At 37.2% G+C, this 12,650-nt stretch overlaps 1 protein-coding gene across 1 annotated transcript; it reads left to right on the top strand.

Annotated features, from left to right (window-relative positions):
* Positions 1-11,394: 11,394 nt before the first annotated feature.
* On the top strand, positions 11,395-12,358 carry LOC109209757 (dof zinc finger protein DOF2.1-like). The gene has a single exon (XM_019373084.1). The coding sequence runs from the start codon at positions 11,516-11,518 to the stop codon at positions 12,266-12,268; it is 753 nt and encodes a 250-aa protein (XP_019228629.1). The 5' UTR covers positions 11,395-11,515; the 3' UTR covers positions 12,269-12,358.
* Positions 12,359-12,650: the final 292 nt, after the last annotated feature.

The following is a 12,650-nucleotide window of genomic DNA, read 5'->3' on the forward strand; positions in this document are numbered from 1 at the left end:
CACGCTAAAAATAAGGAGAGAATCTTGGGATTAATTGATTATACATTAAAATCAATTTTTAAAAGGGAGGAAATTTCAAATCTGCGTATTTCTCTCTAGGACTACAATTTAAATCTCGAAAAAAAAAAAAGAACGAACAGCTTCTAAAAATAAGAACAAATTCAACTACTAAGAGTTTCGACGAGCTGAATTCAAATTGTAGAATTCAAAATTTCGAGAATCAACAACGCAAAGTTGATAAATTCTCCTCATGGGTCCCTATAGCTAGACGACACTTGATTTGTAATATGATTATCCCATATATATATGGGTACTGTTACATTACCTACCGTGTGGACAAACCATGATTGCATTTTGTCTTTAACATAATTTAAGGTATATGTGAAATCATACCTATGATTTGGATTTAATTATGTTGTTTATTTTAGTGTTGGAATGCATGTCCACAATAAATAATGGATAAAACATGAATTCCTTTTATTTCCCTTGCCTCTCTTTTCCTTGAGGTCTTAGACATAATTATCACTTCTTTCTCGAAGTATATATATATAACATTCTGGCATTAAAATAGAATTTCAAGGATTATAGTTGGGATTATTTAGTAAATAAGTGATAAATTTAAGTACGAGTCTCATCATTGTCCATCCTCAATTAAACATCAAATCTACAAGCATATACTGTTACGTGTTTGCAGGAAGGATTGTGTTAGGATCAGAGGCGGATCCAGGATTTTAAGCTTATGGGTTCCTGTCGCAAACTCAAATTAATTACAATAGTAACTAGGTTCACAAATAGATATTTATAGATATTCAATAAAAGTTTTAACAAAAATACAGGGTCTACGCAAAAGTTACTGGGTTCCCGGGAACCCATATATCATACACTAGATCCGCCCCTGGTTAGGATCGGAAAATTGGGTAGTGCAAAATTTAGCCAAATAATGTTATAATGACAATAACAAAGACAATGCAAGTTGATAACAACGACAATTAAAGCATATAAAGAAGACACAAATTTAACGTAATTCGGTCAAAGTGACATACGTCCACAAGCGGAGAGGGACAAAATCATTATACCAATAAGAGTACAAAATTAGAGCAAATACTCTAATTAATCCCAAATACCCCCGAAAGAATAACCTCACAAGATCACTCCAAAGAAAGAGGATCACACAAGCGTTTCCCAACGCTCAACTCTCTTACAAACAACTCTCAATAAAGGAGGAGAGGAAGAAACAAGAAATGAAAATTCAAGTCTTGTTGATGTGTTGAAAATGAACTAATGATCTTTCCTTTTACAGGCAAGAAAGTCTTGGCCTCCAAGCTGTAAAAGAAAAGATACAACTTTTGCACATGATATCCACCACACAATGCAACACTTTAGTCCCAAAGAATATTGCCAACAAAGTCTACTTTGCAAATAAGCTTACACTTATGTGAGGTGGACTCCACTAGCCAAAATATTCCCATGGTGAACTAGGCGAGCCATCTGAGCATGCCTGAAAGGACGACCCCTGCCGTGATAGAACTGACCTCTAGAAGGAACCCCACTTAAACCACCCGATCCACGAGACCTCTTGGCCTCCCTCTCAACCCGCTCCTAGCTACGAACCATCTCTATTTGTCGAGCAATTCCAACAGCCTCATCGAAAGTAGCGCCAGATACCCTCTCTCCAGTCATAGGCACCCGCAACTGAAATGTGAGGCCATCAATGAACCTCCTGATCCTCTCCCTAGCTGTGGGAACTAACCAGACTACATGACGGGCCAACCCAGAAAACCTCATCTCGTACTGCATCACAGACATATCATCTTGACATAACTGCTCAACTATTTGTGCAGCTCCTCTCTACGAGGCTGCGACACGAACTTCTCCAAGAAGAGAACCGTGAACTCCTGCCAAGTAAGGGTTGCTGCACCAACCGGCCTACGCCTCTCATATGCCTCCCGCCAACTGAAGGCAGCTCCAGTAAACTGAAAAGTAGTGAATGAGACTCCACTAGTCTCTAGAATACCTGATGTACGGAGAATCCTCTGACATCTGTCCAAGAAACCCTAGGCATCCTACGACTCTGCCCCGCTGAAAGATGGAGGCTGGAGTTTACCAAACCTCTCTAGTCTCCGCTGCTCATCATCAGACATAACAAGAACCACATGGGCCTGAGCAGCTGCAATCGGCTGGGCTGGTAGTACTCCCGGTGTCTGGAGACTCTGCATCACCTGCTCTGGTGTTCAGGCGGCGGGAGTCTGAGTAACTCCCCCGACCTGAGAAGTGGCTGTTGCGGTCAAAACAGAGACCGCCTGAGCAAGACTGGTGTACACGGTCAGAATCTGAGCTAAGGCCTCCTTAAGACTTGGAATCACAATGGGCACGGGTGGTACCTGAGCTGGCCCCATTGATGCATCCACAACTGGGACCTGCTCCTTAATTGGGGCAACTAGTGGATCTGCAGGTGCTGCCTTAGTTGTTGTACGAGCTGCACCCCTGCCCCTACCACGGCCTCTACCGTGGCCACGGCCTCTCGCGGCCCTGGCTGGTGGTACTAGTGGCTGTCCATCCTGCCTAGTAGTACGGGTCCTCAGTATCTGTGAGAGAATAGAATAACAAAAGTTTAGTCACTAAAATCGACAGATTTGCACAATAAGAATTCAAGAATGTGAAGTTTCCTAAGGGTTCGCCAGCCTCTCGAAGATAAATACAGATGTCTCTGTACTGATCCGCAAGACTCTACTAAACCTGCTCATGACTCCTGAGACCTATGTAACCTAGATTCTGATACCAACTTGTCACGACCCAAATCCTAACATGTCGTGATGGCGCCTATTGGTGGTACTAGGCAGTGGACATTTCAAAACACTTCCAATATTGCACAGAAAGATAAATCAAAAGTTTGTAAATAAAGTAGAGTTTTCGAAAATAGGGTTTAAACTCAAAATACAAGTGCGGAAAAATAGCCCCAACATCGGGGTATCACTAACTCATGAGCATCTAAACATAACAGGTCTGAAAATAACACGACTATCACAGTCTGAAACCAAAAATACAATGAAAAGGTGAGATAAGGGAGAAGAAAGCAAGGTCTGCGAACGCCAGGCAGCTACCTCGCTATCTCCAACGATCATCTCCGAGAAACTATCAACACCGTCCACGTCCAGAAACTCTTGGACCTGCACATGAAGTGCAGGAGATAGCGTGAGTACAACCAACTCAGTAAGTAACAATAACAATTAAGGAACTGAAAGATAGTGACGAGCTACACAGTTATAATGTAATTTCAGTAGTCTTAGCAAGGAAAATAAACATGCTTCCCAAATCTGGTAAAATCAAATAAAATCAGTTTGTTTAAGTCAAGTTCAAGTAAAAACCAGATAAAAGCATCTTTCAGAAGTTTTCAAAACAATGATATAGGGCAACTTTGTGCATCAATAATGAAATCATATACATCCTCTCAGGGCAACCAACAATCAGTCCTCCCATTCACTCTAACCTCACCATCACTCATTCCTCACAGTCACTCATTCCTCACAATCACTCAGCACTCGTCACTCGCACTCGGTAGGTACTGCGCTTACTGGGAGTGTGTACAGACTCCGAAGGGGGTCTTACAGCCCAAGCGTTATATCACGCCAATCGTGGAATAAATCAATGAAACATGTTGCGGCGTGCAACCTGATCCATAAATATCCTCACAATCAGGTCCTCGGCCTCACTCAATCATCAATCTCTTCAGTCTCTCGGGCTCTCAGAAATCAGGAATATCAGCCCAAACAGCAATAAGATGATGTATCAATAAGAATAACAGAGATTGAGATATGATATGAGAGTAAAAACTATGACTGAGTACAAATAGCATTTAGCAGGCAATTAAACAAGTAATGGGGCTGCTGTGAGTCTCAACAGTACCAACATATAGCCTAAAAATAGTTTCTAACATGATTTACAGTCAAATTTCGATAACACATAGAGAGCATATGCTAATGACAAGTTATTTAACTTTACAGTTTCACGGGATGGACGAAGTCATAATCCCCTCGGTGCACGCCCACACGCCCATCACCTAGCATGTGCGTCACCTCCAAAATAATCACATGACACAAAATTCGGGGTTTCATACCCTCAGGACCAGATTTATAACTATTACTTACCTCAATCCGAGCAAACCAAAATGCCTTGGCCTCGCGAGTCGGCCTCCAAATGTCCCGAATCTAACCATGAATAATACAATACAATCAACACGGGTTAAAGGAATCAATTTCACAAGAAAAATACGAGATTATAGCTCACAATCCGAAATGGGCTCAAACTCGGCCCCCATACCGGCGTCTCAAAATCCGACAAAAGTCACAAAATCCGAAAGCCTATTCACTCACGAGTCTTACCATACCAAACTTATCAAAATCCAATACCATTTGGTCATCCAAATCCCCAAAATTCACTCTCCAAGTCTCTAGCCCTAAACCCCCAAATTTTACCTCAAAAACTCACCAACTAGATGTAAAATCAGTGGGGAAACATCACTAGTGAAGAAGAATGAACACAAGGAGCTTACCTCAGTAATCCCTTCAAAACCCTCTCAAAAATCTCCAATGTATGAGCTCAAAGTGATGAAAATGGTGAAAAATCTCAAAGTCTCATATTTATAGTTTCTGACCAGGCCTTTCGCACCTGCGGCCATATTTCACCTCAAACAACATAAAAAATACGGATTACACACGGATTCAAGCTTAATGAATTTCGTAATTTCCAAATTCTACAAATGACGTCGAAACCTATCAAATCACGTCCGGCTGACCTCAAATTTTGCACACAAGTCATAAATGACGCCACGAACCTATTCCAACTTCCGGAAATTCAATCCGGCCCCGATATCAAATAGTTCACTCCCGATCAAACTTTTTAAAATTCCAACTTTCGCCAATTCAGCCTAAATATACTACAACCTCCAAAACACAATTCGAACGCGCTCCTAAGTCCAAAAATCATCTAACGGAGCTAACAGGACCATTAAAGTTCAAATCCGAGGTCGTTTATAAATAAGTCAACTTTTCCAACTTAAGCTTTCAAGTAGGAGACTAAGTGTCTCAATTCACTCTGAAATCTCTCTGGACCCAAATCAACCAACCCGGTAATTCATAATATAACTGTAGAACACAAAAGGAGCAGAAAATGGGGGGAACAAGGCTACAGCTCTCGAAACGACCGGCCGGGTAGTTACACCTTTTTGCCAATGATGGCAAACTCCTCGTCTGTCATTTTATCCGGCTTCTTCTCCTCTCCTTGCGGTGCCAAATATAAGCCATCCTGAATTAGGATGGCTTCCATCTTTAATTGCCATATTTCGAAGTTTGCACTTCGATCAAATTTCGCAACATAAGTCTTTGTTAGAATCATATTGACTACTGAAACAAACCCGGTTATATCCGGATCTGATACCAATTTGTTAGGATCGGAAAATCGAGTAATGCGGAATTTAGCCAAACAATGTTATAATGACAATAACAAAGACAATGCAAGTTGATAACAACGACAATTAAAGCGTATAAAGAAGACACAAACTTAACGTGATTCGGTCAAAGTGACATACGTTCACAAGCGGAGAGGGGCAAATTTACTATACCAATAAGAGTACAAAATTAGAGTAAATACTCTAATTAATCCCAAATACCGTCGAAAGAATTACCTCACAAGATCACTCCAAAGAAAGGGGATCACACAAGTGATTCCCGACACTCAGCTTTCTTACAAACAACTCTCAATAAAGAAGGAGAGGAAGAAATAATAAATGAAGACTCAAGTCTTGTTGTTGTGTTGAAAACGAAATAATGGCCTTTCCTTTTATAGGCAAGAAAGCCTTAGCCTCCGAGAAGTAAAAAAAAAAGAGATACAACTTTTGCACATGATATCCACCACACAATGTAATACTTTGGTCCCAATGAATATTGCCAATAAAATCTACTTTGCAAATAAGCTTATGCTTATGTGAGATGGACTCCACTGGCCAAAATATTGACCATTTAACATATTGTATATATTTAAGTATCATGAGTCTTATTTTTCTTAAGCTATTGAAAGCAGCGCAAATTCTTCACGTTTAGGATAGTTTTAAATGTAAGTTATTCCAAATTCAAACTAATTAAATAGCAAATTACAATGTTTGAAAATTTTGAATTGAATTATTTTTTGATTCTACCACGAGCATTGTCTTGTGTACATGTCTGGCTTTGGGGGCGGACCCATATTTGGCGTAGAGGGTCACCGGACAGCTTCGGCAAAGTTCTGAATATATATACGTGTATATATATTGCAAATGTCATACATTTTACTCGAAAGTCAGAGGGGGCACTGATCGAACAGTTCGCGCCAGCGGTGAAATTAAATTTTCTCAAAGGTGTTCAAACTTGAAAGAAATGAAATAAATTTCCCGATAAAGGGTGTTCAATATATATTATATATCTTTAAAACTTAATATTTTACCTATATACACAATATAATTTTCGACGAAGGGTGGTCAGTTGACCACCCTTAATAGGCTGTAGCTTCGCCCCTGGTTCGTGCCCTGGCACCTTTAAATCCTAGGTCCGCATATCCAGCTTAATACAAGAATATGATAGCCTTAAACAGTGTTTTAAAAGGCGTTTTCGGAGTGAGCGTTGAGGCGAGGCGCACAAAAAACGCCCCGAGACGATGGTGTGGGGCGAAAGTCTCAAGAGACGTACGCCCAGCAATTTGGGGCGTATGCCCGGGCATTCGGGGCGTACTCCCGGACGTTTGAGGCACGTCTTTTTAGTGAGGCATAAGCCCCAGAGGGTGTTCAAATTAAAACAAAATTTGTTGAATAAGTCCTTATAATATCCAAATTCTCAATATTCAGCTTGGTAATTACTCAAAAGTTTTAAAAAGGAACTAAAATGTATTAAATTTAAAAGTAAGGACCTTTTTTATTGATTGAAGCCTAATTCATGCTCTTTTCCAATTCTTTATCTTGTCCGCTAGTTTGCTAATATCTCCCAAAAGTAACGAATATTCAATTTATTTTTTACAAATACAAAGAGAACTCTATTCTCCTTCATAGCAACAAGTTCAAAGTTCAAATTGCAGGTTAGTCATCCTTTTTGTTCCTCTATGTAGAAAACTTTATTCTTTTCGACTCAAGTTTCTTATGCTTCTAAATAGCGTATAATAGATTATTTTGACTAGATTTTTGTGGGAAGGGAGCACATCTATATATATTCACATATTTATAGTTTTTTTCAAATTTTATGCAATTTTACCTGTTTATAAATATTTACTGTAATTATATCATTTTTAAAATATTAAAATTAAATACCTATGAGGCTTACACCCCGTGCCTTGGAACTTACATATCGCTTAAATATATATAAAATGTCTCGCCTTACGCCCGCGTTTTTTAAAACACTGGTCTTAAACAAATCAACCTGAGGCTGAGAAGATAATCCAGTGATACATTAATATTCCCAACTTGGATACAATTTAGGACTTTAATTAGAAACTCAGAACTCGACGTTAACACAACGTTTTCCAACGGCTTGAGCCCAAAGCACAAGGCAAATCCTGTGTTCGATTTCCTAATAAATCTGTTCAGAACCTTGTGCCTAATATCTGAACATCAAATTCTCTTTACAGTATTTGTTTATGTTTTCTAAAAAGAGGAAATGGGAATGCAAATACAAATGCATGCAGATTCTTTTCTTCGCTAATACTCTCTCTATACAGTTTATATTGTCAATTTCCGTTTTAATTTGAGGCTCAGTTTTCTATACATTATAAACAGCACTCACCACATACTTTTGCTTTGTGTCAATAATGTTTTATTTGAGTGATGGGAAATATTTGACCAGTCAACTAATTTGACTGATCCCTAGGGCATGTTCAGTTTTTAATCATCCACTATGGTCCCACTTTGTTCTATGGGCCCACCACTACAATTCGAGTGTTTTAAGATTAAAAAGAAACAAAGAATTAAGATGAGCAGCCTGATGAAATATGCTTTGATGTTATGCGCAGGATCCAAAATACACATTGAATTTATTGTATACTATTTTATCTTACATCTTTCATCTTTCATCTTTGTAAGTGGTAAATAAAAGTCAGATGATTTTTATGAAAAGTCCCGTAAGGCCTCATTTGAAATAGTTTTGTTTTACTTGGGACATTTTTTTTAATTTGGCCAAAAAGAATATCATATTTCTATACTCAGAAACAATTAAAACTCAAAAGTCTTAGTTTATTCTCAGTGAGATGATGTATAGCCTCTGTTTTAAAGGCTGAATCGGACTCGCCCGGGGCTCGCCCCAGAGCGGAGCACTCTTAAAATGTCCCTGGGCTTATGTGTGGGGCTTAGTTCCGTGAGATTTACGTCTCGGCCGTCAGGGCTTACGCCTCGGACACGCCGAATGCCCAGTGTATTGGGCTCGCCTAATAGAACTTTATGCAATTGTATGTAACTAACCTTGTAAATTCTCAAATTTTTTCAATAAATCGTTGACTATTCAAAATTATTTTTTTAATCATAAATCATTAAGTTGAGAGAATTTTATGACATAATTAAAATAAATATTATTACATGTTATCCATTAAGACTGCTATGATATTAAATTTTAAATAAATCTTTATTTAAAAAGTATTTATTTATTAACTTTTATTCTTTATTATATAATAGTCCATAATTATTTTATAATTATTTTTTTAAATATTCTTTTTCACGTTTACGAGATACAATACTTATTAATTTAATAGCTCAGTATTAGCTAGTAACTATTTAAAAATAATTAGTTATCATGTTATTGTATGGTGAATTATGTGTCACTTTATTAAGTTGTTGAAACTTAAAAATAAATGATGCTAGCGAATCATATTTAAACTGTGCATTATGTTTTTATATAAATTCTCTTTTAAATAAAAAGCATATTAAAGTATTTTTTTTTAAATATCAAATTATAATGTAGAAAATCTTTCAAGATTCAATACTCCTTAAGAGATACGTATAAGATTTCTTATCGAATACATTATTTTTGATGTTTGAGTTGTAACGACGTTGCAACTAATTTGCATATTATGATATGTCATACTTTTCGTATTATTCATAGTTGAATTATAATTCATAAATATTTTAAATAGATTATTGTTATAACTTTGTGATTTTAGTGTAATTTTTATATTTATTTTTATTTTATACTATCTTAAAATCCTTAAAATTTATAAAATTTAAAGATCCGTGGGACTTACACCCCATGTCTCAGAGCTTACGCCTCGCCTCACGCCCCCGCCTTTTAAAACATTGTGTATAGCCACACCAATATTTAAGGCTTGGTTTAGATTATAATTAATTTTAAAAAAATTTAGTTCTTTCTTAAACTCTGTTCAAGTCAAACAATGCCACATAAATTGAGACGAATGAAGTAATATATATTAAGAAAAAGAAAGAGGAAAGATGTGGCTAAGTATTACCATCTTTAGTTATTTTTTGTTTTGATTTCTCAATTAGTACCCATTATACGCATCGGAGCCGACTAATTCGAATCGATAGCAACCAGCAAAAATTTCTACTTATCAAATTTGATTTTCTATTAGAAAGAGGAAAGTTAAGAAAGAAGAAACTAAGGAAGCAGCTACAGGCAGAAGTAGAAGGAGATTTGTCTAGGTATAAGGCAGCACAAACGTTGATTTAGGGCGACAGCCACCCGCAACTAGCTTCTTTTGGTATGCGCGCCGTCTCACACCATCACTTTGCCATTTTCATATTCGTTCTGTCGAATTTGGTATCCACGTGAAACTTACTTCGACGGGAGACACATGAATCGAGGTAGTGGACCATGTGTAACTTAGTTTGAGCAGGAGATTGTTGATTGTGCGAACAAAGTCCCATATTGGTAGCTGAAAAGATTGGGAGCCTACATATAATGTGTATGGATCTCTTAATAGTGTGAAACTTTTTGGAGAAGCCCGTACGAGCTTGACTCAAAGAAGATAATATCACACCGTATTAAGAATATCTTTTGACCGTGTTAGCACAACAAGCATGTCCTTCTCGGATTCGCCAATGGTTAATGTTTTTTTTTTTTTTTTTTGATATAATTAAACATGATATCTGTCTATGCTATGAGTATGATGAGTAAGTACTATATTTGTATCAAGCTTTTCTTCAAACACAAATTTCCCCACACCAACACAAACATCTAGCAGCTAGCGCTATGATCGTAGCTAATATGAAGGAACGTGGCGGTCTTGTTTATGAGTAAAATAGGAACGATGGAGACATGAATGATGAAGAGTTCTAATGATTACACTATCATGATACAGAGTGATTTTATTTTGTGTCTCACGCAGCTTACATTAGTTGTGTGAGACATTTTTTTATCTCATATATTTGTGGACTCATATCTTAGACATCTGGGTCCATAAAAATTCTGGGACCACACAGTTGTGAGACAAAAAAGAGGCCTCACACAACTAGTGTCAGTTATGCGAGGCACAAAATAAAATTTTTCCATGATATATATGTGACACGGTCTCCATCTAAGCATTCCATCTTCACAAAACTTTTTTAATCATTGATTATAAAGTTCACTAATCTGATTAATTCGAAATTTTCAAATACGCCCATTAAAAGGTATTACGGTTCTAATGGATTCTTAATTTTAAAAGACTAAAACGTACAATCTCAGATTAATAGTGAATTGATCCCAACTATCTCATTACGCATCAATGGTGTAAAATAAAGTTTTATTTATGTGCTAAGATGCCTAGATACACATTTCTCATACACCCCTAGTAGTCACTACACCATTCTATTTAATTTTCTACTCTTTTTCTCTCACCCACAACGTACCACGACAAGTGGCGCAGGCAGAATTTCTACTAAGGCGTTTAAAAAAGAAAAATATTAAAAAATTAAAAGAGACTGTGACGAATGGTAATAAAACCAATAACCTTACAAAAGACTTTGAATCCCCTCGACTACTAATGAGCTACACTTTTGGACCATTTCAATGGGGTTCAAAATATAATATATAGAGACACAAAACGAATTTTGTCTTATATGTGCAGTGCAATTTTTTTCGGCAAAGGAGTTTCGACCTTTCGGGTGAACCCGTCACACCCCCCTAAATCCGCCCCTGACCATGACACGGAGTTAGAGCATGGGCTAGTACTGGTTCGGCCGAATTCAGTACAAATTATTAATTTAGAAACCAATAACTTATAAGGATTATAATTCCAAACATATTTATATGTTTAAAATCCGGACTTCTACCTCTAGGGCTAACCTCCAAATATCCCCCCACCCCACCCCACCCCACCCCACCCCACCCCAACCCCCTCCTTTCCCCTCTCTTTCTATATAAATGAAGCAACGCGGTCGTTTTTCATAGAGGGGCAAGCCATAATTAAGTTTATCTAGCTTTCTCTGTGATTCAAATCAACCCTTCTAGTTTTCTTGAAAGTTTCTATATTATATTAGATCATTCTTGTGTTTTCTGTTGCTGTCTCAACAAAAATGTCATCCCAAACACTAGAAAACATGTTGGCTTACACAAATAAGCCAGAGCAAGAAAAGAAACCAAGGCCAGCTGCAGAACAAGCACAAAAATGTCCAAGATGTGACTCAACCAACACCAAATTCTGCTACTACAACAACTACAGTCTCACTCAACCTAGATACTTTTGCAAATCATGTAGAAGGTATTGGACTAAAGGTGGTACACTTAGAAATGTTCCAGTTGGTGGTGGCTGCAGAAAAAACAAAAGAACAACCTCAAAGAAAAGCCAATTAGATCATGAGTCTATAGCCAACAGTACTAATTATCCACTGTCATCTTTTACACCATTGTCATGTTATGATTCAAGTGATTTAAGTCTAGCATTTGCTAAGCTCCAAAAACAGGCAAGTGGGAATTTGGGAATTGAAGAAAATGATATGTCAATGATGTGTAACAATGTTTACTATGATGATTTTCTTGGTGCACAAAGGGGTGGTTTTCTTGAACTAACCTCAAATGGATTCCACCATAATATGTATCATGGGATTGGTAATGATATTGGAAACTTGGGGCAAGTTGAAAATGGAGAAATAATGGGGTTAAATGTGAGTGCAGAAATGGGAATGCTTTATGATCAAGAAATGATTTTCCCGTGGCAGATTAATGGAGAAGTGAACAATATGAGTGATTTCGAAGATTCAAACAGGCAAAACTGGAATGGATTTGATTCTTCTTTTCATGGACTTAACCATAGCAGTCTCATAGCATGAAAACCGTTTTCTATATTTTATTTTATTTTATTTTACATGCCTTAATTAATGCGTGTATTATCAATACAATTATTGTTATTTAACCTTTAATCTCTTTTTTTGCACCGTAGTGGTTATAGACCAACTTCCTCCATGTCACTTAAGTCAATTTAACACTTTTTATGGGTTCTAAATTTTAGGACACTAACATCAATATATTGTTTAGCCATCAACACCTTCCTAAGCATCCAAGAAGCTTGATTGAGATGGTTTTTGGCTAAGCTTAAAATTGCTTGTAAGTCAAGTGTTTATAAGTAAAAAATAAACCATAAGCTTATCACCCCTAGTTTATGAATTTTTAATTTATAAGCACTTTAAATTTGACCAAATTTTTTACTATTTT

The sequence above is a fragment of the Nicotiana attenuata genome, unplaced genomic scaffold (assembly GCF_001879085.1).
Source record: "Nicotiana attenuata strain UT unplaced genomic scaffold, NIATTr2, whole genome shotgun sequence".
Taxonomy (NCBI): domain Eukaryota; kingdom Viridiplantae; phylum Streptophyta; class Magnoliopsida; order Solanales; family Solanaceae; genus Nicotiana; species Nicotiana attenuata.